At 44.0% G+C, this 27669-nt stretch overlaps 3 protein-coding genes and 1 long non-coding RNA gene across 9 annotated transcripts in view; 3 read left to right on the top strand and 1 right to left on the bottom strand.

The window, feature by feature from the left end:
• The window catches only part of LOC119172194 (PHD finger protein 14), a 40425-nt gene extending 27144 nt beyond the window's left edge, over positions 1-13281 (top strand). The window contains exons 18-22 of one of the 6 annotated variants that reach the window (XR_005109926.2): positions 851-1291; positions 4326-4450; positions 6218-6326; positions 11244-11310; positions 13045-13185. Coding sequence is in view for 5 of the 6 variants with exons in the window: in XM_075893291.1 (XP_075749406.1) it covers positions 851-1291; positions 4326-4450; positions 6218-6326; positions 11176-11310; positions 13045-13098 (864 nt within the window). In the remaining variant the exon portion in view is untranslated. Of the gene's footprint in view, positions 1-850; positions 1292-4325; positions 4451-6217; positions 6327-6697; positions 6833-11175; positions 11311-13044 lie in introns of those variants that run through there. The other 5 variants (XM_075893292.1, XM_075893291.1, XM_037423223.2 and 2 more) reach the window with 5 other exon arrangements.
• Positions 9915-13748, bottom strand: LOC119172196 (uncharacterized). The gene is made up of 2 exons (XR_005109927.2): positions 13608-13748; positions 9915-10129 (listed from the first exon to the last, which is right to left on the bottom strand). It is a non-coding gene; the product is annotated as an uncharacterized LOC119172196 (long non-coding RNA).
• A 382-nt stretch (positions 13749-14130) lies between these two features.
• On the top strand, positions 14131-17794 carry LOC119172195 (Heat shock protein 70 cognate 4). Its single transcript, XM_037423224.2, has 5 exons — positions 14131-14270; positions 14396-14602; positions 15069-15705; positions 16401-17313; positions 17402-17794. The coding sequence occupies exons 2-5, from the start codon at positions 14398-14400 to the stop codon at positions 17591-17593; spliced, it is 1947 nt and encodes a 648-aa protein (XP_037279121.1). The 5' UTR covers positions 14131-14270; positions 14396-14397; the 3' UTR covers positions 17594-17794.
• Positions 17795-24776: 6982 nt separating this feature from the next.
• Positions 24777-27669, top strand: part of Non1 (nucleolar GTP-binding protein 1) — a 57111-nt gene continuing 54218 nt past the window's right edge. The window contains exons 1-4 of the mRNA XM_037423221.2: positions 24777-24935; positions 25078-25248; positions 25350-25453; positions 26035-26118. Of these exons, the coding sequence (XP_037279118.2) occupies positions 24888-24935; positions 25078-25248; positions 25350-25453; positions 26035-26118 (407 nt within the window). The 5' untranslated portion in view covers positions 24777-24887. The remainder of the gene's footprint in view (positions 24936-25077; positions 25249-25349; positions 25454-26034; positions 26119-27669) is intronic.

Genomic DNA, 27669 nt, shown 5'->3' with positions numbered 1-27669 from the left:
TGACGTGAATGTGAACAGGAGTGGCTGTGTTTTATGTGGTTGTAGTCAGGGGCGTTATTCTGGACACTCTCGAATTCCGCCTTGTTGTTACATTCGGCCATTGATTGATGCTGATTGGCCCAGTGGACTGCTAAGACCTCTCTGATTGGCCTAAAATGGCACCATTACAACAGTTGACAATATGGTGGATTCGGCAGTGTCCAGAATAGCACCCCAGGTCTTAACCTTCTTGCGTTAAAAGAGTGTGACAGCTGCTGAATTTTCCAAAACATCAGAACACATTTTTGCTGTTAGTTTACATATTGTTCATGTAAGTGAACAGTTACAAAAGCCTACTTTAGACTGGCATTCTTCTGTAATCCTTTTTTGATGCATTGGTAACAGAAAGACGAACTATATTATGGGCCACCTAGTTCACTTCCTAGCATAGTGTAACCGTCAGATAGATGCCAGTCGTTCTTTAAAAAATGCTTGCTCTTTTGTTTTTTTTCATTTCTCAGGAACTGTTCTTAAATGTCTTAAATATGTGTTTCTGAAGTGCCAGTTAATGCGGTCTTGTGCTGCAATTCATGAGACTCCTGGTAAGCTTGTGTGGTAGCGTGACTGCTGCCTTTGATTTGAATCCAGTTCAGTAGATGCGTTCTGCCATTATGAAATCGTTTGTGCAAAAGTTTTCATGTTCTTGCTTACTTAAAACCCACCTCGCATATGTCTGCCAAACTTGAAATTATGAACTGTGAAGAGTTCATGCATCTGGGCGCGTCTGTGCTGGGTGCACAAGCTCTCCCGAATTCTCCCTGAACTGCAAGTCATCTGGTTTGCTGTTAGAATGCATGTTGTCGCATTGCAGTTGCAGCCCAGTCGTCTGAGCCGTCGTGTGCGACAGTCACAAACCTGCATTGTGCCAGACTCTCCGAAGGCCACCACTCCCACATTAGCGACCCCCGTTGCGGCTGCTGCTGCTACCCTCACCCCTCCGGTTACCGTCCCTTGTACTTCCACCACAACAACGATGGCAACTCCCGCTACACAAACCCCGGCAGCTGTTGGTGACGAGTCATTGGCAAATTCAACAGAGCCTCCAGACGTGGTCTCCCAGAACTCCGCTATGAAGCAACAGCGAAGCTCGACGGGTCCAGGGAAGCGCCCTCGCCGTCGCCTGGCCCCCGAAATGCAGGCGTACCGCAAAGCAAAGCGAGTCAAACGCAAGTCCGCACCTGCGGTCGTGGCACCAGTGCCACCTGTGACAACACCTGCTCCTCCGGTTCCAAAAAGTGAACCCTCCACACCGGTAGGTGTCTTTAAAGGAACCAAATGCTGGACGTGTTGGCGCTCTGTATTTTCATAAACGGCTCAAACAACTTAGCCGAAGAGGAAGATTTAACGAATGTGGTGTTCCATTTATGTAGACCCTGGCTGATCTTATTTGCTCGTGTGGTTGTTGCAAAGTGTCTCCTTTTATAACTACTGAGTATGTTAAATCAGACAGATGCAGCGCTAGTAGAGTCAGCTTGGATATGCACTCAAAGCATGGCAAGAGCCAGCCAAAGATTACAGTCCCATCAGAGCCATCAAGGGCAGGAGTGGCTGCTATTAGTATGACGGTCAGTGCTGTTGTTTTTCTGACTGTGAATTGTGTTATTTTGACAGGATATGGCATGCGCACAAACACAGGCACTATAAGAAAGATGCAAACAGCACGTGCGCTGACTCGCATCTGTGATTTGTTGGAAAAGAAAGCATATGTATATATATGCCCATCTGTCACGTGGTCTGGCCTAGGGCAGAGTAAAAAAAACAAAATATAAGAAGATAAACAAGGGGCTAGAAACAAGTGCTTTAGGAATGTACCAATGTGTTTAACTCGCAAGAGCAACTGTCTCTTCGTGAGGGATAACAGATGCACCAGTTTGCGTGCCAACTAGCATGTTTGCTGTCTCTTCAAAAGCCGGAATCTACTGCAATCTTGGCTCACCTTACTGTACACCTGTTGCAGTTCACTTGCAAGTTAGGGCATAGCCGCACTGTCTAGAACACACAGGAGCCCATACCATAACTGTAAGCTAAGGGAGACAAGTACTCACCTGCACCTTCCCCTCTCCTACCGCACACTTGCAACCCTACCTAGAAGAAATTGTACCAGGCAGGGAGTGCTGCGTCCATGACAGAGCAGCAATGAGGCCCACTTATGAACTGTGGGCGGCTGCTTTCGTATTCGAGATTCATACGATATTTTGTTTGTTACAACTGCCTTTATGGCGCGTAGAGTACTCACCATGAGATAACTTTTTGTTTGGCAGACTTTGTGAAGGTACCGTGGCCTAACTTGTTTATCAACGTTTATAAGTTAATTTTTCTGGCTTGCATGCAAGGAAAACACAGCTGTCACCAGGATTATTCTCTGTAAAGGGACACTAAAGAGCAAAATGGTTTGTCTTGTATTAGTAAACAACTCTTTCACAATCTTAAAATTGCCAGGCTTGCATCGACACTTACTAAGTGAGAAAATGTACAAAAGAAAATGTTAGGCTTGTGTGAATATTCGAATGGTTCGAATATTCAAATGAATAGTTGAGTATTCGAATCTGCTTCAATTAGAACTTAAATTATCGAATATTTTCGACGTATTCGCAATGAACGAATAGGTGTACTACGGTATATTAATCCGCATGCGACTGCTTGTAAAGGTGGTTTCACTGCAATGTAGTATTGCTAAGCTGTGAAAGCACCCATCCAGGGAAATTCGTTTTGTCGCGAAGCCCCTTTTCAAATTTAAAAGGGCCCTCAACACTTACTGAACATGGTCAGAAAACGCTGCTGATCAGTAGTCGAGGCTACCGAGAACACGCGAGGCAAATATAGCGCAGCACGCGGCCTGTAATTCACAATAAATTTTCAAAGCTAAAAAGTGCTTTCTTCCCTCAGGAAATGACACTGCAAGCTCAAAAATCACTTGTCACAGCCAAGAAGGCATATACAGCTCTGGTCACAGGCATTGGCTGATTTGAGCATGGCGCGCTCGTCGTTACCCGAGGCTTGTCCACGGGTACTTGCGCGATCGCACTGAAAAGCCGCGTATTCGAAGAAAAAAAAAATAAAGAGAGGCTCAAGGCCACAAGGTGCATGTGACGTATTTTCTTTGGCCTGCCATTCCTCCCTGCTTAACTTCCAGCTTCTTTGTCGGAACGAAAAGGCAGAATGCAATTGCAGCGTGCAACACATTTTTGGAACTCCGCTCGTACTGGACTGATTCTAGAAACTTTGTGGCGGTAAATTTGTGAGGCAACAAGCATGATTACTGGCTCCATGGCTACTTGAAAAAGTGTTGCAGGGCCCCTTTAAAGGAACATGTTACCCTCAAATCAATTCTTCATTTTATTAAGCTTGTTATGACAGCCTATATGCTCCAAGTATATAAAATCTTACAACGTTAAGTATCTTAGAGATTATCACTCGCATCCTACTGAAACTACTACTCAAGGTTGTCTTGTCTTTCTTTGAATGAAAAAAAAAAAGGCATTTGCATAGAGTTCCTATTTTAATTAAAAAGAAATATTGTGCAGGTTAGTTAGGTCATGATAAATATTCCTTTTTTTACATGTCATACATACCATTCGAATTCGATTCGAAACTATTCGATCAAAATCTCTATTTGCTTAAAATTGGCTTCGAACCTAAAATTCACTATTCGCACTAGCCTAGAAACTGTGGGTGGCGGCACCACATTGAAATTTTGCCATTTCCGTGGCGTCACATATTTTCACTGCGCCTACTAGGGCTTGCGTTAGTTACTAATCGGTAAAATCAACTACATTGTCCTCTGAAGAGGGCCAGAGACTTGACATACAAAGTTTCAGAAAATTTTGTAGTCAGTGACACCGAAATACGACCACTGCACTTGAAAATCAATGATGACGCGCTTGAAGACATGAAACTTAAAAATGAAACTTCAAACTCCTCCTCTTTTGATAAATCTACAATGATGAAATCAACGACATTAAGTCCTTGCATAGAATTTATTATTCTAATTTGTTATTTCTCTTTAGTGTCCCTTAAAAAAGAGAGGTAGTCGGAGGCCGGGGCTGGCCTGTCGTGTTGGGAGAACTTTTTTAGGGAGGTCAGGACAAACTTGAAGAAACTAGCTTTATGTTCAGCTTATGGGTCCATCAGTGGGACAAAAGAGTAAATCAAAATTTTAGGAGGAGGCGGCTGGTTCCCTTTCACCCTTCCGCAGGCTGTCACTATCCATAAATCAATTACACACAGGGTCCTAAGGTGTCATTCCTTATTTGCTGGATATATGTTGCCTTTGCGTTGCTGCGCAGTACATCGAGGCCGTCCCTGGTGTGTCTGGGATTCGCATGCCGGTGAAGAGAACTCCGCTGGACAAAGACCTGAGGGTGGAATGCAAACGGTGTGGCAATCCGGGCGACTGCACGAATCTTGTTGTGTAAGTGATTTCATTCGCATCCCCTACGCAGTCATGATCAAAGTTTGCTTTCTTCATGCCACAACCTTTTGCCACATTGTGTGGTGGTATTGTTGATTCTCCAAGGTTCTAGACGTTGCAAGCTGTCATTTTCCAGCCCAGCTGACAGATCTTGATGAATTGTGCCAGATGAAGTTTTATGAACAAGCGGATAGGCTTCTAAATACCAGCTTCAAGGGACCTTGAAATGGTTTTGATGATTTTGTACAAACACATTGCGCCGGTAGACCAAGTTCTAAAAGTCATTTACCGACTGATTTGAGCTCCCTTCGTAAAATGTGCAATTTATTGGAACGCTTTGAAGCTACGAGTCGCTTCGACTTGGCCAAACGCGTTTTCAACTGCCCATTCACAGAATGACATGCTCCGGTAACGCAACGTCGTGAGGCTGCTGATCTGATTTGGCTGTAGAATGCGTGGAAGTAACATCATATGGTAGGATGGCGGCCCTTATCGGAGCAGACGTCAACCACTTTGCGATCTTTGTCCCTGATGCTAGATGACATGCATGCTGTCGGGCACACCGTGCGATAAGCCTTCCGAGACTGCACGCAACTTGTCGGTCGGCAAGCGATCTCGGAGGTCTAGACTGGTCGAAGCTCAAATTGCCGAGCGGGCTCACGAGAGCTTTGTGATCGCCAGCGATGCGACCGTTTCTCATGAGTAGAGGTGGCAAGGCAGAAGGGCGAAGGAGGGCATGATAAAATTGTTCGTAGCAGCCTTCTTACACAGTGTGCTGCTAAATTTGTGGTGTGAATCATTTGATGATCCTCTAGCCTAAACGCTGACAAAACTTCAAAAAAACATTTCAGGGTCCCTTTAAATGAGTAGCCTGTCTAGTCTGAGAATTACCGAAAAAAAAAAAAAAAATTGGTTATTTTGTGTGAACCTTGCAAAGATTTAATTGGCCGTTTGCAGTGGGTCAGGCTATGTCTTCTGTTTTGAGATACAGTTGCATTCGTCGAAATAGAAAGGCCGAAAATAAGCTGCGAATGACATCGTTCCTTTTCTAAAGTTAAAGGGGAGGTGGGGGCAAACATTGCTGAAGGGCTGGCCCCATCCAACATGGGCTGTTTGTGTGTACAGTTGAACGTTTCTCGCACGTTATTTAAAAAAAGAAAAAAATAAGCAAACACTATGAAACATGTACTATCGGGGAAAATATAGAATGTGAATTGAATAAAACACTGCGCATTTTTGCTCGATAGCAATATCTTGAATGTTGGCACTGAGAAATCATATGAAATGGGAATGTAATAATGATGTGCCACTGTACGTACTAATTTATTTGTCAGGCGGGTGGGTGGGGGGTGTAGAGCGTGCACTTATTGCCGATTTTTGTGCGAAGCAGTTCGATATATCCAATGAAATTTTGCAGTAACAAACAATAGCATAACGAATTGCTTCACGGAACAATCTAAAATGGCAGTGTAATCACAGATTACAGTAGACTCTGTAAATGGAAATCTGTTAAACGGAACTATTGCCTCTGGAATGCTTGGTTTTGGGCTTGTATTTTGCATTCATGTTCACCTCTCAGTAAACGCAAGTCCTGTTAAATGGAACATATTTTCCCGGTCCCTTCAGGTTCCGTTTACTGAGAGTCTGCTGTATTCCATTGCCAAAATGTGATACATGCTGAAGAAGTCATTAGGGCAGCCCTACTACCAGATGAGGAGCCTTTTAACATCTGCTGTTTTCTCTGTGTGTGTGTATTGTCTGATGCAGCTGTGATGAGTGCAAGAAAGGATACCACTTCCTCTGCCTGTATCCGCCCGTGCGGAAGAGCCCGAAGCAGCGCGGTTACACCTGGAACTGTGAAGAGTGCAACTCATCGGTAAGCTCGGCTTGGGTGGTGGCCACTGGAATCCTATTTCGCTGCCATTGTGAACTGCTACTCACCGCTACATCAGCTGCTGCTTTAAGAAACCTGCACTTCGTCAAAGCATGTGCGTTGCTTCCCAGCTACATGACTTCTGCTGAAACCCAAAATTTAGAGGCACTTTTGGTAAATTTTTAAGAAAAGGTAATTTGGCATATGCGTCCTTGTAGCAGAATTGTGTAGGGAGAAGGAATCTGATAAAAACAAGCTCTTTATCAATAAGATAATTTTGCATTGTTGAGGGTAAACAACTGGAACCACTGCCAGATTAAAGGTGTACTGACATGAAAATTTCCTGTTTTTTTTTTTTTTGCATGAAATCAAAGGCCAGGACCTCATAAGCCTAGAAAATGTACTCGTAAGCATGAGTGTGCTACGAAAAATTAATTACAACATGTTTTTGAATGCTAGCTTGGTTCCTACTGTACCTTGACATCACAACATGTTATAAGTAGAGGCGGGATTTATAGGCAATAAAAATCGTGTTTTAGGTGTTAAACATAGGCAGGCGGAACAAACAAGGATTTAGGCACCATAAATAGGCAGACAGAACATGTTTTAAGCCTCCAGTATGACACATGTGGGCACAATAAAATTTTAAATAAATGCATATAATTAAAAAAATAAAACACACGTGACCTGTATTCACGACAGCAAAGCAAGAAACATTTTATGATGGGGCAAACTTGGTAAAAGGTGAAGATGGTCCTTATTCGTGCAGAGTTCGCGAGACACGCTCTTTTTTTTTCATTAGCTGGCATAGCGAATCAAGCGTTCATTGTCGAATCAACACACTCTTAGTGTCTTTCTTTTTGATATGGCAACTCCAACAGGCCCGCGAAGCAGCGAAGAGCTTGGTGTTTCGGTCCCAACGTCAGAGTGGCTCGCTTCAAGCTAGTACATTAGTGTGATCTATTGGACTCTAATGGAGTTCTTTCATCCACCTATTCGTCCATGGATGAGAGGGACAGGCAGAGGAGCAGATAGCCAAGCCGTTAAAAGACCAGAGGACAGAGATTCCACGTGTTAGCAGGGTCTAATTGCATAGTGTCAATTTCTGTCCAAATGGTGAACACTTTTTTAAGAAGTATAGATTACAAACAAAGTGAAACCCGCACATTTTTTCCTGTTTTACCTAAGTTGGTTAGACAAAAAAACTAGGTTGAACTCCATAGAGTTCCAAACAGTCAATATTGCATAGTAACGTAAAAATTTTGGAGTACGCTCAAATTCAAATTGGAGCGATAGGAATGCGAGAAGAAAAACAGGCATTTGCCTAAAATCAGGTCTCTAGTTATGAGCTTCTCATCACACGCATGTGCAAAATATCATGAGGGACGTTTGCACGGCTTCTCCACTCCGTGACTCTTTTTGTGACAAACAAGTGGCCATTTCGTATGCTTTATAGGCTTGTGCAAATATTCGAATGCTTTGAATGTTTGAACAAATAGTAAAGTATTCGCAATGAACGAATAAATGTATATTAGTCTACATGTAACCGTCTGTAAAGGTGGGTTTTTCTGCAGTTTAGAGGTGCTAAGCTGTGAAAGTAGCTATCCAGGGGAAATACGCTCAGCTGCATAGTCCCCCTTCAAATTTAAAAAGGCCCTGCAACACTTACTGAGCATGGTCAGAAAAGGCTGATAATCGGTAGTTGAGGCTACTGAGAACGCGCATGGCAAATGTTATAGGGCAGGACGAGCCCTGAAATTCACAATAAATTCTCAAAGTCAGCTGAAAATTCCTCTTTTTTCTGAGCAATTGACACTTCAAGCTCAAAAATCACTTGTCACAGCCATTGGGTGAATTAAGCATGGCGCGTTTGATCGTTACTGGGGCCTCCCCGGAAGGCCGCCGCTTGTCCACGCATACGTACGCAATTGCACTGAAAGGCCGCGTATTCGAAGAAAAAAATAAAAGAGAGATAAAGTGCTCAAGGTCACGAGATGAGCGTGAGGTTTTTCCTTTCCCTATGCCAGCCCTCGCTGCTTAGCTTCAAGCTCTTTCTTTGGGACGAGAAGATAGAATGCGATTGCAGTGTGTGACAAATCCGCTCATACTGGACTGATTCTAATGATTTTGCGGTGGTGAAGCAATAAAGTTTCTTAGTGGCTCCATGACTACTTGAAGTGTTGCAGGGCCCCTTTAAATGAACATGTTACTCTCAAAGCAATTCATCGTATTATTGCAGTTAAGAGCTTGTTATGACGGCTTGCATGCTCTAGGGACAATAAATTTTGATATGTTGCATATTTTTATCGCGAGCATTCTACCGAAACTCAAATCCCGCTACTACTCAAGGTTGTTTTAACTTACTTTGAAAAAAAAAAATTACATTTGCACAGAGCCTCTATTTCAATTAAAAAAAATATATTGTGCAGTGTAGTTAGGTCATAATAAATATTCCCATTTCTTATGTGTGATACATACTATTTGAACTTGATTCGAAATTATGCGACCAAATTCACTATTTGCTTCAAATGCGCTTTGAACCTGAAATTCACTTTTCGCTCAAGCCTACTGTTTTGATACCTGACATCATCACAACTAACCTCACAACTAGACATCATCGCAGCTGGTGTGTGAAGTCACCAGAATTAATGTTTAGCTTGATACTGTAGCCTGATGTCATGCCAACATCAATGTTAGTAGGTGTGACATGCAAAAATGGACATTAATGTCAAGTTAACTGTGTTATCAATATTTCCTGAGCCTCCCACATTCTCAGAGCTGTCTCTCTTTACAATTAAAGATCATTAATTCATACTCAAAGAAATCCTTAAAATTGCCCGTCTGATTTAGTAGGCAGGTTCTAGAAGAAGTAGATGTTGTTCTTTACTGCCCAGGCAGAACCCCACAAAACTACATCAGTACTCGTTATCTTGAACTAGACATTACAATACATTTGTGGCAGGTGATTTCGTGAATTAACTTCATGGAGATTAAACAGCATGCATAATTAATTAGCGATACAACATAACCAAGCACCAACATGCATTTATGTCAGCATTGAGCGTTAATGTCAAAATATATAATGCTATTTATGCTCCAAAATATGCTTGTTTTCATGGCAGAGTTCGAGCAATCAAAGTTAAATGTATTTGGTAAGTTGCAAATGCTTGCGTTTTTTGTGTCGTGACTGCACGAGCATCATTCGCAGCTTCCCGTAGAGCTCGAGTGCAGCATCGGAATTCATACCTGCTGATATATGGTGCTGTTTCATTGTTTCGCGACTCTAGTAAATTTAGTTTGGTTTGGCCATGCAACATATTGTGATCACTCTGGGTCGACTTCTGCGAGCACTGACGAAAACCAGGGGCTCCACGTTGCCAGCGCATTCGAATCGTCAGGAGGTTCCCTTCATAGAAGTACACAGTGCTGTACCAGCACCAAGCCGCTGGTTTGAATGAACCGAGTTCGAATTACAGGTGTTTACTGTACTGCACATTTGTATTGACGAGCAATGTCGGCTTTAAAAATTCGTGTCAGTACCCCTTTAAAGTAGCGGATCTGCTGAAGTGATCTAGCTGAATGGCTAGCATGTCGCGTAACTCTGATTTATTCATCGCTTTTAAGGCGATTCGTGTGTGCAGAAACAAGACATTTTTCAGAAATCATTCTGGATTGGCTTTTTGTAGTTTCCGTGCAGGTGTTTCTTTGATTCTTCTGCAGGCCGATGGCAAACTTCGCCCGATGATGCTGTTCATGCACTGTCGTGAGACTGACATTACTGGTTTACTTTGCGCAGTGGTGTTCGTCTGTTGGGATAGAAGACAGCAGAGTAGAATTAGTTTCGAGCTGGCTGGTACTGGTTCGCATTTGAAGATACCCAACACAAAAGAACAAGATGGGCACTTGTCCTGTTCTTTTGTGTTATGTCTCCTCGTTCAATTTGCACCAAAAGTAATCCTTAGTTATGATCGTAGCTGAGCTCATCCTTGCGAATGTTTTCGTTGCTGTGATTCACTGGGTTAACCTTCCCTTGCATGATTTGCATTATCTTTTGTGTATTGTTGGTGTGCACAGTTAATACCGTTCTTGATTCCTCCATTACTACTCTTAAATCATCGAGGTCGTCAGAAAAAATTGAAGTTTCTGCTGTTATGCCTATGTATATCAACAGAATACAGGTGCATTATTGCGGTGATTCTAACTTCCTAATACTATTTGTGGCTGAGTTACATTACATAACAAAAGGACATTGCAGCACATTTTGTTTCGAACATGGTGCTGCTGCATGTTACCTAAAGTTCTGATGTGTGCATTTCCTTGTAAGTACTTCGATGATAATGGTAATAGTGAGAGACGCACAAGCTTCTAAGGAACACTTTTTCTTGCATGCTGCATGTGGGCTGTGTGGGCACACGCCCTAACTTTTTTAGCGCGCTGCACTTTCTTTAAAGCTGGTTGTTTTGCACGTTAGCAGGACTAACCCACAGTGCTGGCTCACCATATAAAATGCTAGCATGTGACCTGTACAGTAAAAGTTAATGTCTGAAAGTGATGTCTCGCTGTGTGAGAAGCTACCTGGAAAGAGACGTATTAGTTGAGCATAAAATACTAACATATTGACAGCTAGTACAATATACGTCTCTTGATGCACATAGCTGTAAGTTAAAGCTACAAGATCGAAATTGCACAGTATTTCTGCATTATATGACAAAATTATATGGAGCAACACTTGCGCAATTCAATCTTTTGTTTTTTTTTTATATTTTCCCATTTCTTCAAATGCACCCTGTGTGTGTGTGTATTGCATTGGCGCCTTTGCACACCCTTTTTTTTTTTTTTTTTTCACTAACAGGAATGTGTGAGCTTGAAACTGATGCCTTTTTTGTTTACTCTCTTGCCGGCGCACCTTTTTCCTTGCAGTAGGAGCAGCAACGCATGCACCTTTAAGCGCTGCAAGAACACAGTAAGCGTCAACGCTCCTTTAATTGTACGTGAGCGTCAATCATTCTTCATCATAACCATCACCTTCAGTTCAAACGATTAAGTCTACGACAGGACAAGAAGCCTCTCTCGTTGCCCCTCTATCACCTTGCCCACTGCCATCCATTCCCAACCCTGCACCTGCAAATTTCTACATCTCACCAATCGCGTGATGCACCCGAATACACCCGTCTTTAACCCTTGACTATCGTCTTGTCAGTTCCACTATAATAGTCTGCTGGGGTTCGATGTTATAACAGTTTGGAAAGTGAACTGTTCGTTTCGTTGGCGTCACGCTTTTGTCTGAATTCTGACCAATCACGCAATGCATAGGTCTCCCTTCAATGTGGTGGGGGGAGGAGGAGAGGAAAGTTCATTGCAGCTCCTCCTCTCTACTATGTCAATTTCTGGGGCTGACTTTGTGCCCCCCCTCCATTTAGGTGACTAAAAGGGGGATGGCCCTTCTGCCCCCCAACCCCCCACACACACACATGTGTAAGCCTATGACACAAGGGTATGTTCACACTGTTATAAGATTGCAGCCCTGGTTACCTATTGCATCAGTCATCTTACACCAGGCTTGTCTGACACCTTGATTGGTTGTATTTCAATAGGTGACTTAGCCCTGGAGCCATCTTTTTTTATACAAGTGAATATTGAAAATGCAGAAATTCTGTCGTTAGATGATTGCTGAACCAGTTGAAAGGATTTGAATTTTTTTTGCATTTGGAGGGTAAGTTTTCAAGGCACACAGAGATATAATAAAAGTGTAAAAGCTATCTTCTTTCTATGTGTAATTAACATTTTATTAAGACAGTGTGCTTATGCACAGAATGAAATGCTGGTCAAACTTAATCTTAGGTAATATACTCAACCTACCCCAGTTGTGACATCGGATTTCAGGCAGGTCAGTGTGATTGCAATTCGTAACTTTACTTAATCAGGTCAGAGTTGATATGGCACTTTTGATAACATACTTCAGCATAGGGGGGAAAAAAGATGTGTGGTTGTTGTTGTGTTGCTGGAATCACGAAATGTGTCCCTTCTCAATAAAAATTGGCTGTACGATTTTCCACTAATTTAGTACATACAGGTTTCTTGTGGCCCACATATCAGGCAGCTGTGACCGAAGAAGCAAGCAAATTGTGAAGATAACACTGCTGATGATATGCACAAGACTGGGGAGAGATATATTCCTGCTTTCGACCTCTGAACACCGAAGATAACAGATTTTTCACAGAGTGGGCGCACAGTGCAGAAACACAGAATTCGACTAGATATTTAGCAAAGTAAACTTTCTTTTGCTGTTGTAAACCTTGTTCATGCTTGTGATGGCCTGCAGTATTGCATAAATGATATTAATAAGTGCACAGAACAGTACTTGAATCATGAAGTTCACCTAGTAGTTGACACAAAGGCTGAAAATACGTTTGCCTCAATGTAAGGGACCCCAACCTGCTTATCGCAGGCTTGAAGAAAGTTATTTGCCCACCAGAAGACAAGTTATTTGTAGTTGTCTCTTCTACATAAACCAAAAAATGTGATCTTTCCTTACAGTATTTTTTGTCCAACATGTGTGCATGAATAAACAATTCTGTGTTGCTTTATTTTTACAAAGGCAGTTTTACTATTGGCATGCCTTGTCCCTTTGTTTATGATAAAAAGTGTTCCCTGTAAGGTGAATGGGCCCTGTGGGGTTTATGTTTCGTTTGTGAATCATGTTCCTGTTGTATTCTCGCAGGATGAAGAGGATTCGAGAAAAAGAAGAATTCTGGCCAGTCACTTCGGATATTAGAATTATTCCCTACCTCCACCTGACCTTTTTTTTTTTTTTTGTCTTTCTGTCACAGCCAACTGACTTCTTCATGACTCATACCAGCGTCACCATCTGTCTCGTTTTTCTGTATCTTTGTCACAAGATGTGTCTGATAAGTCTGAATAAAGTGTGTGCGAGTGAAGAAAAAAAGAAAAACAAAAATGACATTTTGTGACGTCTAGCGCGTAAACCGAGCCAGTCAGTCGGAGCACTCATAATCGCTCACGTCATAGACGGCTCGGTTTCGCCCGAAATAGCACGCGCCAGAATTTGGAGTTGCAGGAGAAATGCCGATCATTTAGCGACTAGCCACGTGGTAGCAAACAGTTACCTACCCCCCTAGCTCAATGGCGGTGGCGCGACCTGTTATGTAAGGGTAAGTATGCATGCATACGCGCATACAACTAAATAGTAAAAAAGAGTTCCTCGTCTGCCGTATAACCGGGTTAAGCCTCGCAGGCCGCGCACGAGACGCGAAAAGCACGTACCGTAAGCCGAGCTGTGGACGCCCCAGAAAGGGGAAAAAAAAAAATGAACACGCGCGACCACACCGGCCGGCAAATCAACAGATCGGCTCTTCACGTATGAAGCACCGTTCGAAACTGTCTTTAATCGCGTTGCACCTTTCCTTCACACACATGCGTTTCTCTCGACGATACGGTTAGCGGCCTTGAGGCAGATGTCATAAGAAAAAAAATTAATAAACCGCTCGAACAAAGCTGTACGGCTGCTTCTGGAAGGTTCTAACCGTTTCGAGAAACGCCACAAACGTTGCCGTGTACCGCGAAAAAAGCTAGTGAGTCACTTTGCCTCTTGACAACGACGACTGCTGCGCCGCCACTACCAACGTTACTGAGGGCGGCTAAAGAATCACGTGATAGTAGTTTTTCGCGCGGTCTGAGTGGATCTACTAAACATAACGGGTAAGTGAGACCATTTTCCCCGCCATGCGGCCAGAGACACGGCAAGTTTCCATTGGTCGAGCAAGAACCGTCTAGAAGGTTCTTTTATGACGTCACATCCCAGCCGCATAAAACTGACTGGTCGCCTTTTTTGTGTAGTGAGAATTGCTCGTGCAGACGAGATAGCGAGTTTGTCCATCGAGCTCAGTTGTAAATATATTTATTCTTGAGTGCGGATTTCGGACACAGGTGGGTAACTGTCGTTGTTCCCGTGTCGTAGAACGAGATTACGCGCCGTTTCGGCCTTGCTCGTTGAAGTTTATCTTGGAAACGCCCTTAACAGTGTTCTTCCTGTGTGTCGCCCATCGTTACAGGCATGGCGAAGGTGCCCGCTATTGGTATTGATCTTGGAACGACCTATTCCTGCGTTGGAGTCTTCCAGCACGGGAAAGTCGAAATTATCGCCAACGACCAAGGAAATCGTACCACGCCGAGCTATGTCGCGTTCACGGATACGGAGCGACTTATTGGAGACGCCGCCAAGAACCAAGTGGCGATGAATCCCAACAACACAGTGTTCGGTGAGTCACCTCTCCTTTAACATAAATTGTCACAAAATAATGTCTACGTTGACAGTTCTGGTCATGCTGGTTGTTTGACGCTAGTCCTAGAGAGATTCGGCCGCCCGACCGGCGAAACGAGCAGATAGGCTTAGCGCGGCGCTCCCGCCGTGGTGCCGGCAGCCTTTTGTGCACACCACCGCGTGGCAAGCCTGTATGCCTGTTCTTCATACAGAGCCGCTCGCCGTGTGCTACATCATGCGGAGGAATAATTAGCAGCATGGTTCATTCATAACCATTTTGCCAGTCGGCCTTCAAACAAGCATTGTTCAATTTTCTTTTTTTCTTGTTTCCTCTTCGCCGTTAACGTTGAATCGCGCCCGTTCAATTTTACCCATGGCAGTGCTTTCGCAATTTTTCGTAACGTCTTTTGAGCCGACCCTGTCGCACATGCTATGACGCTTACAATAATCGTTTTATTTTGCAGACGCCAAACGTCTGATTGGGCGACGCTTTGACGACCCTGCCGTCCAGAGCGACATGAAGCACTGGCCGTTCGAGGTGATCAGCGATGGAGGCAAACCAAAGATCCAGGTTGAGTACAAGGGCGAGAGTAAGACGTTTTTCCCCGAGGAGATCTCGTCCATGGTGCTCATCAAGATGAAGGAAATTGCCGAGGCCTATCTTGGCAAGACCGTCACCAACGCCGTGGTCACCGTACCCGCCTACTTCAACGATTCGCAGCGCCAGGCTACGAAGGACGCCGGAACCATCGCCGGCCTGAATGTCCTCCGAATCATCAATGAGCCTACCGCGGCTGCCATTGCCTACGGCCTCGACAAGAAGGGAACGGGCGAGCGCAACGTGCTCATCTTCGACTTGGGCGGTGGCACGTTCGATGTGTCCATCCTTACCATCGAAGACGGCATCTTTGAGGTCAAGTCCACGGCCGGCGACACCCACCTTGGCGGCGAGGACTTTGATAACCGCATGGTGAACCACTTCGTCCAAGAGTTCAAGCGCAAGCACAAGAAGGACCTCACTGTGAACAAGCGGGCCCTGCGGCGTCTCAGGACCTCCTGTGAGAGGGCTAAGAGGACGCTCTCGTCGAGCACACAGGCCAGGTACGTTGCTGGCGTTTCCTTTTTTTTTTTTTTTTCTTTACTGCGTTAGGCTGGAGTGCCCTTGCACCTCTGTCTAGGGCCGTCTTGCATAAGTGTTCTGTGTGAGTTATTGCGTAATAATTAAAGGGGTGGAGTCTGGCGTAACATACCGCAGCAACACTTGCTGGACGCAACCTTCCCAAACTAGTTTAAATGGTCCAAATGTTCCTGTTCGTGTTCTGTAGTGGACTGCATGAGAGCTTGGTGTGGAGTTAATGCTAGCCCACTCGCCTTGACAGTGACATAGCATAGGAGGCTGCATTTCTCAATATAGGGTAATCAACTGCATTAAGCATGCTGTGTTGACATTGTGGCACCTGTGACCATTACGCAATTGCCAGAAGGTGCTGACATTTCTAACAGCTATGCAGTGTGTAAGCTTAAGCAAGTTGATACGACATATGCCTGAACATTGATGCACATAAATCGTCACATACAGTGCTGATTTGTTGAAAGTTGGCACCGTGTGTTACCTTCATCTCCTAGTTCGTTGCACTTTTTGTTTACTCGGTTCTAAAACTCTTCATTTCTAGACATAGCAAGCTGGAAATGCTATTGAGACCTTGATTATGTCTATAGAAACATGTCTGGTACTTGTACACTTGAAGCTAATAGCCCTGTCCTGCTTTTCTAATTGTGCTGCTTTTTATTTACAGCATTGAGATAGACTCCTTGTTCGAGGGTGTAGACTTCTACTCTACCATCACTCGTGCCCGCTTTGAGGAGCTCAATGCCGACCTCTTCCGAAGCACCCTCGAGCCCGTAGAGAAGGCTCTGCGCGATGCCAAGCTTGACAAGTCCCAGGTTCACGACATTGTCCTTGTCGGCGGCTCCACCCGTATCCCCAAGATCCAGAAGCTCCTGCAGGACTTCTTCAATGGCAAGGAGCTGAACAAGTCCATCAACCCCGACGAGGCTGTGGCGTACGGTGCCGCAGTCCAGGCCGCAATCCTCATTGGTGACAAGTCTGAACAGGTCCAGGATCTGCTGCTGCTGGACGTCACACCTTTGTCGCTTGGCATTGAAACTGCCGGTGGAGTCATGACTGTCCTCATCAAGCGCAACACAACCATTCCCACTCGCCAGACACAGACCTTCACAACCTATTCTGACAACCAGCCTGGTGTGCTCATCCAGGTATTCGAGGGCGAACGGGCTATGACCAAGGATAACAACCTCCTCGGCAAGTTCGAACTCACAGGCATTCCTCCCGCACCACGTGGTGTGCCGCAAATCGAGGTCACCTTTGACATTGACGCAAACGGCATCCTAAATGTGTCTGCTGTGGACAAGAGCACTGGCAAGGAGAACAAGATCACCATCACAAATGACAAGGGACGTCTGTCGAAGGAGGAGATCGAGAGGATGGTCAAGGATGCAGAGAAGTACAAGGATGAGGACGACAAGCAGAAGACGAGGATTGCCGCCAAGAACGCCCTGGAGAGCTACTCTTTCAACGTCAAGTCTACAGTTGAGGATGAGAAGCTCAAGGACAAGATCTCCGACGAAGACAGACAGAAGATCCTTGACAAGGTGCAGGAGACCATCAAATGGCTGGACTCCAACCAGGTAGGTTTGAATATCTAAAAGCTTGTGTAGTTGCTTGTAGGACGTTCTGGCTGACCACTTCGCTCCTTTTCTTTCTCAATTACTACAGCTGGCCGAAAAGGAAGAATACGAGCATCGGCAGAAGGAGTTGGAGCAGATCTGCAACCCAATCATCACAAAGTTGTACCAGGCTGGTGGCATGCCTGCTGGTGGATTCCCAGGTGCAGGAGCAGCTGGTGGTGCTGGTGCTGCACCGGGTGGAGGTGCCGGAAGTGGGCCAACGATTGAGGAGGTTGACTAAGTTTAAAAAAAAAAAAAGTGTTCACCCACTTGTACATGTCTAAAAACTTTCATTTACTTTTCAGTGTTTGTTTGACCAAAATAAAGTTTTTTTGTGTTAACCTGCCTGTTTCTTAGGCATTCCACGTGGTATATATAAATATAATGCATTAAGTGCATGTGTACATATTTGTTTTAATAAAAAATCTAGAACAACCTTAAAGTTCGGCTCCTTTGTGTCAATGTAGTTTGGTGGCACCAAGCAGCTGTGCATTTATGGGATATATAAGTTCCAGGTCGACGGTTAGCGTTTTCTAGCCGCTTCGTCGGGCAAAAAAGCTGAAGGCTAAAGCCCATCTACAAAAGAAACAACATAGGGGAGACTCACTTGAGTTTAGTGAGAACGTAGTAGCAGAAAGCACAAGCCCTGGTTGATTGCCGTGGTGTGGCAGCTTGGGCTAGTTGGTATGACATGATAGTTACAGCGCGAGAACACACTTAGTGTCCTCTTAGTTGTCATTCTGTTCCCGCGCTACAACTATCGTTTTGATTGACGAATAATGAGATGTTTTCCCATGGGGCCCTGCAGTGGGCGTTGTCGGGTTGATGTAATATATTTATATAATAGCTTGATTGCGTACTTCGCTAATCAGACTCCCTGAACAGTTTGAGCTGAATGTTAAGTGCTTCGACACTCGAGTCGCTCGCGAAATACCGCGGGGAGGTTCTATTCAGAAAGATTTGGGCTCTCCTGCCTTCCGGAACACGTGCTAACTCGAGCTGCATTTGTTAGCGATGTCCTGTTTCTTGGGCCGCTATGGACCTGTTTAAAGAAGTCTGGCTGGGTAAGTTTAGGAGGTCGAAATGGCTTCAAGTTTGTAGGGAGCCCTGCGTTTTGGGACTGATTTGGTCCCTTCTTCAGGGCGAAAAAATTCAATGCCTTAGAAAGGTGATGTACAGCTCTATACGTTCCCGTTCATGATTCATACTGGTTACGGTACACGTTATCGCATTCGATACAGATGCGTAGCACTTCGCAGTATGCATTATTCAAGCAATTTACTGAGTCAGGATGCTCTGGTTGCTGCGCCGACACGGAGGTAAACCAGCAAATACTTGGAACTCTTTCAACAGTCGGGACTCGAAACAGCCGTTACCTATAAGTATCCCCTAAGGCTACGTGTTTCAGCACTTCTGTTTTGTCCACTGGTTTTGTCTTAGCGATCATTAAAACATGTTTAAAGATCGCCGGAGGCACGCTCTATAGCGTAGACTGTGGTAGAGCTTGCTGCACACAACTATGTGACTAAATATGCCGAAAGCGATCACTTCAGTAATATATAGAAAAAAAAAACGTGCCATGCTAATCATAATTGCTTCACTATTTTTATTCTTAAACAAAATTATTTTAAGTTCTGCTTTATTTGCTTAAAAATTTGTTTTAGACATGATTTTTTTCATAAAGTTTATGGTTTTGGCACGACAAAACCCTAATCAACATCAATACTTTTTTCATTATTATTATAAAATTTTTATATTTTAGACAATTTTTTAGAGTGTGTGATTGTGTGTTCAGTGTTTTTTTTTGGTATTGTTCAAACCATGACCTACTACACTCCTGACCTGCCCAGAGAGCACCTCTTCCAGCGCCCACGTTCTAGTTCATACCTTCTGCCGCTAGGGCCGTCACCTACGAGCGGCGTGGCGCTAGGCAGCACCTGTTCGCTGTCGTCTGCTTCAGCCATCGCTGTGGCAGTGCAAATCGTTCTTATTGTGCATGAATTGTGTATGAATGTGTAAAATATGGCAAATAAAGCGATATGATTCCTCGTCAGAGTTGGCTGCATTCGTGTGGACGTTTGAAGCAGAAATAGAACCGTAAAAAAAGCACACAAAGGGTCACAGTGGCAAGCAGACGGGAACTTTTCTACAAATGAAGGAAAATTTATTATGAAAATATTTCTTGAATGAAAACGTAGTCCAACGAGATAAAAAAACTATTGTTAGGCATTCATTGTTCACACTGAATCACGATGGTTCCAGACGATACGCATACACAAATTGCAGAAGATACGCAGAAACACAGTAGGTCGTGTGCAGAAACTTGCAGACGGCAGATAGCTGCAGTAGTCAGCTCTAATAGTGGCCGCGTGCAGTTTTTTTTTTTTAGATGAGCTGACACCTCAAATGTAAGTATGGTGTATTGCTGCGTGCCATATTGCAAATCGGAACAAGGCAAACAAAGTAAAGTAAGTTTTCACGAGTTTCCTGCCACAGACATACGGGAAGAATGGATCGAGGCAATTGGAAGAAAAGGTGAGTCTTGTGTTTTTGAGAGTCGTTTCAATTCAGAACGAGTTGCAAGCTAGCAAGAAGCACCAGGGTGCTTTAGTAAACTTTATTTCCGTGTGTTATGCTAATTCACTGAGCTAAAAAACATGAAAGCTTTTTTAAAGTACCGCGGCTAATATGGCAGGCTCCACAAATAGTGCCAAGAAATTTAAATATAGCACACAAGAAAAAAGTAAATATACGAAATCTGTAAATTATGTAAAAATGCGTAGCGGTGGGTTGCGAGGGGTTCGAGCACCCTTCCCGAAGGCTGCCTCAACAAATGCCGCCGAAATCCATAAAAAAATTAATGATATGAAATATTTACGTGCTGCCTCCACAGTTTGTCTCTCTGTGTGTGTGTGTGTGTGTGTGTGTGTGTGTGTGTGTGTGTGTGTGTGTGTGTTTAGCGATGGACAACTCTTGAACACTGGGTGTCACTGAAGTTAGCGACCGAATTTGGTCAAATGTATTTCTCATCTCAAACCTCTATCTTCCCATACAGCTTTGTTCGTTTCTGTATAAGCTTACTTAAGGTAATTAGAAACGTTACGCCGGTAACGAAATGTGGCGATTAACTGTTCACTCTATATAGGGCTGGCAGGCGGTCGGGTATAATGACATAATTGAAGTCCTTCGTGCAATGAGCCCATCGGCTCTGTGAGGGTTAAGAGACCCAGCCGGTGAAACCGAAATGAGGAACCTGGAATAATCAGCGACAGATACTCTATTTATGTGCGTGCTGCATCTGAGATTACATCATGCATGACAAAGATTCGTTTTGGAGAATGCAAAAGAACAAAAACCACTGAAGTCATCGTCGTCAACGGCGGAGTCATTGTACAGGTTAGAGGTTTGCGCTCTAAACCAAGACCAAGGCGCTCAAGTGCGCCTCGGTTTCGGCTCTGTCGTATTGGGTCGCGCTTCGTTACTGAGCAGCCATTAGGAAATTCAGCTTTGTTATGAAACCTTGTATAGCCAATGAGCTCTTCGAATAAAGGGCTTCAAGTATGCCACTGGACTCGACCACGTACCATCACTAAACATCAATCGACGAATGTAGTCATCTAAAAAGACATTTACAAAGGCTGCGAGAAAATATGAAAATGCACTAAATGGGTATACAGGTACTTCCCCAGAATAAAATCGTGGCTATGCTTTTTCTTAACCTCCCCATTTGGCTTGTTACATTTTGGAAAAATTAATTACAAAAAAGGTGTTATGGACTGTTATTTTGCAATCTTGCTAGCCATGCGTATACGCCTTTACCTTTGATGAAGGTTCAGGAAAGCATCGCTGGGAGCCCAGCGACCGGTCGAAGGTATGCAGCCTGCATTTTACCGCTGAAGATTACAGAACAGTGACGAAAAGGAAGATGTTGAAGCCCACAGCCGTGCCTTCCTTATTTCCCGCTTCTCCTGATCCACGTGGGCAAGATCCAATGCCGCGGAAAAAGCGGCTAAAACGAACGCAGGGGGAAACAACGCTGGCACCCATACAAGTAAAAATACTGTAAGTAAAACTTGAAGTCTAACACAACAACGGATAAGAATAATGTTAGCAGTATTCCCTTATGCGTTTAGCGGGACAATATATCTGTCATGCTTCGCTATTTTTTCGGCTTAACAGGGGAACGTCCAACGCAGATTCTTCTCAAGAAGAGCGAGCATCAGCGGAGCCTGGGGAAGTATATAGTTCTGAAAACCCAATTGAAACTGCACAAGAGGCCGAGTGGTTGCATTTTCCATCAAGTCAGGACAACATGGAGGACTGTAGTTCAGTTATACAAGGGGAACACCAGAAGAGGCCAGTGCGGCGCTCCATGACGTCGCAAACGTCGATCGGTTTGAAGAAGATGCGCTCCCTGGTCGCGGCAACTAAGACGTTGCGGCGGAAGTGCAGCAGGCTGAAAGAAATGAACAGTAATTTGCATTCACAGCTAGAGAAGCTAAAGAAAGATTTTTTCGAGATGAAAGCCCTCGCCGAGGCGAATGGCGCTCTAACGCTGCAGGTACGCAGTTACGTCAGTGGACGAATGTTATATTAATCCTTTTATATTCGCACTTAATTTTAAATGACTCTGAACATAATAACAATTTAGGAGTAAGTCAATTCTATCAACATCACCCGTACTACGAGAGGACGTCCGGTGAGCGAAGGAATTCTCGAAACTATAAGAGATTGTAAAGGTGGCGATGCTACCCTTAAGTTCTCGCGCATCGGCTAGCAGTGACGTCATACTTTGACGGCCTCAGGTAATGTCTAAGACTGCTGTGTTAGTAGATGCAAGGTCTGAAGTAGCAAGTTTCAAAGAAATGTTCTCAGCCAATGCGGCCAAGTACACAAGGAGCGACGCAACATAAAGCGACGTGCACGTGTCGAAGATTGTTCGCCAAACTCAGAACATTAAACCTAGTCTTAATTTTTTCTGTTCTAATAGTCGTATGATCGGAACAGGAACGATAGAGAATTATCAGGTACTCATTTATCAGTCTATTAACTTAGTGTCCCTATACTTTTTTGTAAGAAACGTCAGAAAGGGGAGGATGGAAGCTTGCAGTAAAAAACCTGTGAACAGGGGTTGTTCCCATTCTTTAATCGCTGTTTACACACACACAAACACTGAAAATAATCATGAACCAACTCGCTTAATCAGTAGTTTTAGCAAAGTTGTTTCGAGGCGGCGTTTCGACAAGCAGGCTTGTTTTCTGAAAGACTGAAATACAATTATAGCCTTAAGGATGACAAGTCCGCTGTCATGATGTCTGCTCGAGAGAAACTCTGTTTATAGATTTTCTTCTTCATATAAATTTACGTGACATTTTAGTGTACGCCGATGCTGGCAATCTTTCTGGTCATACGAAGGTGTAGGCCTGACATAAGGACACGGAATAAAAGAAGGTTGGTGGGTAAGCGCGCACATGAGCAAGTGTTTAAGATACGAAGGTCGGTGTGTACCCCCTTGCGTGATTGGCGCACCCCGAGTTTATTCCTTTATCCTGCGAACAACGAGTTCAAATTTCTGTCGTCGCAAACAATTAGGGACATTGGACTGACAACTGGAAAGACAGTAATTTGCAAGCTGTGTTGTGTTGGTGCTATGGGCCGATCGGTTTATGCTCGTACAGGAAGCCACGCTTGACGCACATGTGATGTCTGCCTTATAAACTTGAGCGAGCAGCATTGCATTCAAAAAGGAAGGAATGGTTTGGAAAGTGTAAGTGAACAGTTTCCGCTAGTCCGTATGTGTGAGTCGGTGGCCGGTTACTGAACATGACGCAAGTCTGAAGTTGCGCAATTCATTAATGTAGCATAGCTGCAATTGAATGTCCACGTGGTGACATGAAACATCTATTATTGTCTTAAGAGTAAACGCATATCTTTTCTCGCGATTATGAATTGTTGAATAAGGAATGATGCCAAATGCAAGGTTTCGACAATCAGGTGCACTATTCTTTGTCAGGACAGCAACAGCCTCCTTTAGTAGCGTGTGTGTGAACGTTTGCTCACTCTCCCACAACATCTAAACTTGTCTTGACAAGGGCAAGTCCAGTACGTAAATGTCGAATTGTTGGATGCGCCGGCATTCCCTGCTCTACGATGTTTCAGCGGGTCAAGCTTCCATTCTCCCCTGCACTTCCGCTTTCTTCCAGTATGTTATCTTGCGCGTGATTTACGCATTTCAACTGCCCTTTCATCATCAGGAAATGCTGGACGAGAACGACAAGAAGGCTGAATTTTTGAACTTGATATTTTTGTAATTGTTGCTTAGATAACATTGCTAACTGTTTGCCAGTGCTGTCGTGCTAAAGGCGTCTGTGGGCCTATGTCAAGCTGCCTCTTTCGAAGAGCAGCTTTTACCTGCCGCTGTCCTTCATCAAACTATTGATGAAAAATAAAACATTATTATTATTATTATTATTATTATTATTATTATTATTATTATTATTATTATTATTATTATTATTATTATTATTATTATTATTATTATTATTATTATTATTATTATTAACTATGCTCGACAAGATGATGATAATGATGACGATAAAAACTTTATTGGGGTCGCAATGTGTTGCCCTCGATAGGCACATCACTGCCTTTACCATATCGTCTCATCGCACGGACATATAAAATCATAGAAACGCGCATCGGCCAGCGCTCCCCGTTCCAGCAGACAAACTCCCGTAGCGAAATTTGACGCACAATTTTTGTTGTGTAGGTCACAGTAAGAGTTAAAGCTTCAATTCCTGTGTCTCTCCTTGATATGCGTCCGTGGGCGTATGTGCATTATTCTCTTCTATCAATTGACTACAAGTGTAACACCTGTCCAGGGCGAGTGTCCAAGGTAAGTGCTCAACAGGGGCACTGCGTTTCACCTGACGCGTCCTAAACAACCTAAAATCAGTTTGATATTCTATTACCAATGAGTACATTATTAGTCAAAAGCTTTATGAATACTAAATTGAAGTTTTTTTAGGCTGGAATGGCAAAAACAACCATGCAGCAAGACATTTCTACGCAAATATACAGCTTTAGAAGTCAATCAACCAGTATAGCCTAACTACTAAAATGTAACACATAGCACACGTTAGCCTTTTCAGCAAAAAACAATCACACGTATAGGCAGTTTGTCACAGAAGCAGACGCATGGTATCAGTCCGTCGCCCTCCTGCCGGCCGCACAGTAGCAGACGAACAGGTTATAGGTAGCGCCACCTACGGCGAGCGATTGAACGAGAGCGGGGACACGCGCTCCCATAGGAACCCCGCTATCTGAACAGGTCAGGAGTGTAGTAGGTCATGGTTCAAACAACAATGTAGATTAAGCTTGAATTATGTGCAGGTGACTCCATCTAAAAAATATAGCTGAATCGCCATCACAATCGTTGTGTATGACGTCATTGCGCTGTTTATGTGTTCTCTTTTCCGGGGGTCCTGCGTCGTGCTCGGCGTTAAAGTGCACGTGGGCCCCATATTTTCTCGAAAATGGCGCAGTATAACTTTAAGAAGATCGGGGTGGTCCCAACCGCCAAGGTAAGTGAACAAATAATTTTCCTAACAGCCCGACTGCGTTGCCTTGGGCCTTCGTAACGCATGTCTCTAGCCCGTCTTGTGCCATGTCACAAGGCCTTCAAAGTCTAGCTGCTAATATTGTGTTTCGATTTCTTTCCATCAGGATTTTATAGACATCACTTTGTCAAAGACACAGAGAAAGACCCCCACTGTCGTTCACCGGCACTACAAGATATCCCGTATCCGACAATTCTACATGCGCAAAGTGAAGTTCACTCAGCAAAACTTTCATGACCGCATGAGCAAGCTGCTCTCGGACTTCCCCAAGCTGGAGGTTAGCTTCTGTGTGCAACATTACTCGTGACTTCCGTGTGTTTTGTTCGTGTTGAGCAACGAGTTGATCATCTAATTTTTTTTGTCCTTTTTTTTCCATAGGACATTCATCCGTTTTACGCTGACCTGATGAACGTCTTGTATGACAAGGATCACTACAAGCTTTCGTTGGGCCAAATAAACACGGCGCTTCACCTGATCGACAAGTATGCCGTTTCGTTGTTTTCTTACTGTTGCATGTGTTTTCACTAGTTGGTTATGCATGTCAGTCGTGTGAGCTACAGTTCAGTGAATGTAATGTAAGAAGTAAGGATAAATCAACGCATGATCGCGCTGAGTATGCCGTGACTATAGTTGAGTGGCATTTAACAATAACGTAAGATTTCACCAGTAAGTATTACGAAGTTCAATAGTTCATTTTAAATGTATGTTTTTCTTTTCTTTCACCCACTCACATACTGAGTTAGTAGAATGTCAGCACTCATACGTGAAATCACAAAAAAATCTCTGCTTTTGCTTTCCATTACTCTGCATATAGCCATACTAGATATGGACCCAGTTTTTATTTTAACTCAATGATAATGTAATGTTATCCTTTATCTGGCAGTGTTTGCATAAAGTTTGCATCAAAACAAGACTGCCTTCATTTAAGTTTATATGTTGTTCTCAGTTATATAACAACTCTTGATGGTGAAATGAAAAGTGTTCATTATAAAATGACATTTTTTGCACTTGTGGTTGGTGACACCACTTTCCTCTCTACCTTTTTTTTTTGTTTTTCCCCCAGTGTTGCGAGGGATTATGTACGGTTGCTCAAGTACGGCGACTCCCTCTACAGATGCAAGCAGTTGAAGAGGGCAGCCCTCGGAAGGTGAATATGCAGTAGCATGAACAAAACGGCAGAGTAGAGTTGATACATAGGAATGATTAGTGTACTTGGCTTTTAGTGTGCAGCACTTTAGGGTCCTGAATTGTTGTTCATGCAGTGTTTCAGTTCCCATGGCCCCGCAGGGGTCAATACAGGTTGAAGACAGAGCTCGAGACCAGTGCAAAATAAACTAACAAAGTCTAATGTAATCTAAAAAAAATAAAGTAACCACATAATAATCATGCTAATTTACCCTGCAATAGCAAAAAAACTCCGCTAAACGACCCAACTGATACCCACACTATCAAAAGTGGGCGCCACAGCTGTCTCGGCAAGCCCTCAATTGCCAGGGAATTCATGGGGTTGCCGAGTGCTACTACTCTAATCCTCGAGTTTCGTGGTAGGAAATCCGCACTAAGTTCGAGATTCAGAACTGCACGAAAACATTAGCGCGAAATTTTGCAAGTGAATATTTGTGAAGCTGGAAATAGACCCTTTTCGTAAAGGGTGCCCTTAGTGCCCTTAGCATAGCTACTCCAAAGCTGCCATGTTTAGGGTGGCCACCCTCTGCAACTGCCAGTGCACGACGTTTTGGTAGTGTGGCAGCAAGCTCGCACATTGTGAATTGTGCCAGAAAGGTGTTACTGAAGATAGTTGGAAGGCGCTGTGTTTTGTTATGCCACCCACAACCCCACTGCGACAAGAATGGTGATACATGTATGAAAGGCTGATGCAAGCGAACACACGTGTCGAGTATCCATGCGCAGTGCATATGTCGATGTCAGTGTAGTCGTGAAAGCGCCAGGCCATGCAGGTATGCGGTGGATTTATAAATAAAGTGCTTGTCCAGCAAATCATCTTCACGTATTGTTCAGCCAGAAAAATAAAGTGAAATCACAGTCTGGCGGTAAAAACATAGAACTGTTTTTTCAGTGCGAACGCACTTTTTCCAAGTCTGCGCTAGTATCTCTACAATGTTACACCTTGTAGTATGGCATTGAGTACGCGCAAGCAGTCAGCACTGGCCGCTTGAGACTACTGTCTCGCGTGCCCGCCTAGTTTCGCAGGCCAGCCACCATTGTGTTCTTCATTGGCAATGCTCCTACAGTTATGTAGGTGTAACTTCTGGTCGTCAGCAGCTCTTACTTCAACTAGCAATATTCCTCGTTACCAGCTACTAAAGTCGGAGCTGGATGGACTAGCGTCTTCCTTGGTACGGCAGCCATGTCAGATTGTTCGTCCACCCAGTCGACGGGTCACTCATTACAACGCCGAAGTCAGTTGCCCTACTTTTCATTCATTCGCAGATTTCGAAGACGCTGAGACGCAGCCATCTGGTGCCACGTGCAGACGCGCTACATGCATTACACTGGCACATGTATTGATTTGTCACGTACCCTCGCCCTAAGCATGACGAATTCTATCCCAGACCCCTTGGTGAAATCGAAACTGACGACAAGCTCACTGTTGGGTGGTGTGTTAATGAAAGGGTCTCTTGAGTGCTCGACCGCATGTTCTTGTGAGAGCGTCACACAGTGCCCATGCCTTAAACAG

The sequence above is a fragment of the Rhipicephalus microplus genome, chromosome 4 (genome assembly GCF_043290135.1).
Source record: "Rhipicephalus microplus isolate Deutch F79 chromosome 4, USDA_Rmic, whole genome shotgun sequence".
Taxonomy (NCBI): domain Eukaryota; kingdom Metazoa; phylum Arthropoda; class Arachnida; order Ixodida; family Ixodidae; genus Rhipicephalus; species Rhipicephalus microplus.
This window is presented reverse-complemented; position numbering and strand designations above follow the sequence as displayed.

Coding starts and splice junctions, on each gene's coding strand:
- LOC119172195 (XM_037423224.2), top strand. CDS start 14,398: ATGGCGAAGGTGCCCGCTATTGGTATTGATCTTGGAACGACCTATTCC. Junction 14,603..15,068: donor TCCCAACAACACAGTGTTCG/GTGAGTCACCTC, acceptor TTTATTTTGCAG/ACGCCAAACGTCTGATTGGG. Junction 15,706..16,400: donor TCGTCGAGCACACAGGCCAG/GTACGTTGCTGG, acceptor TTTTATTTACAG/CATTGAGATAGACTCCTTGT.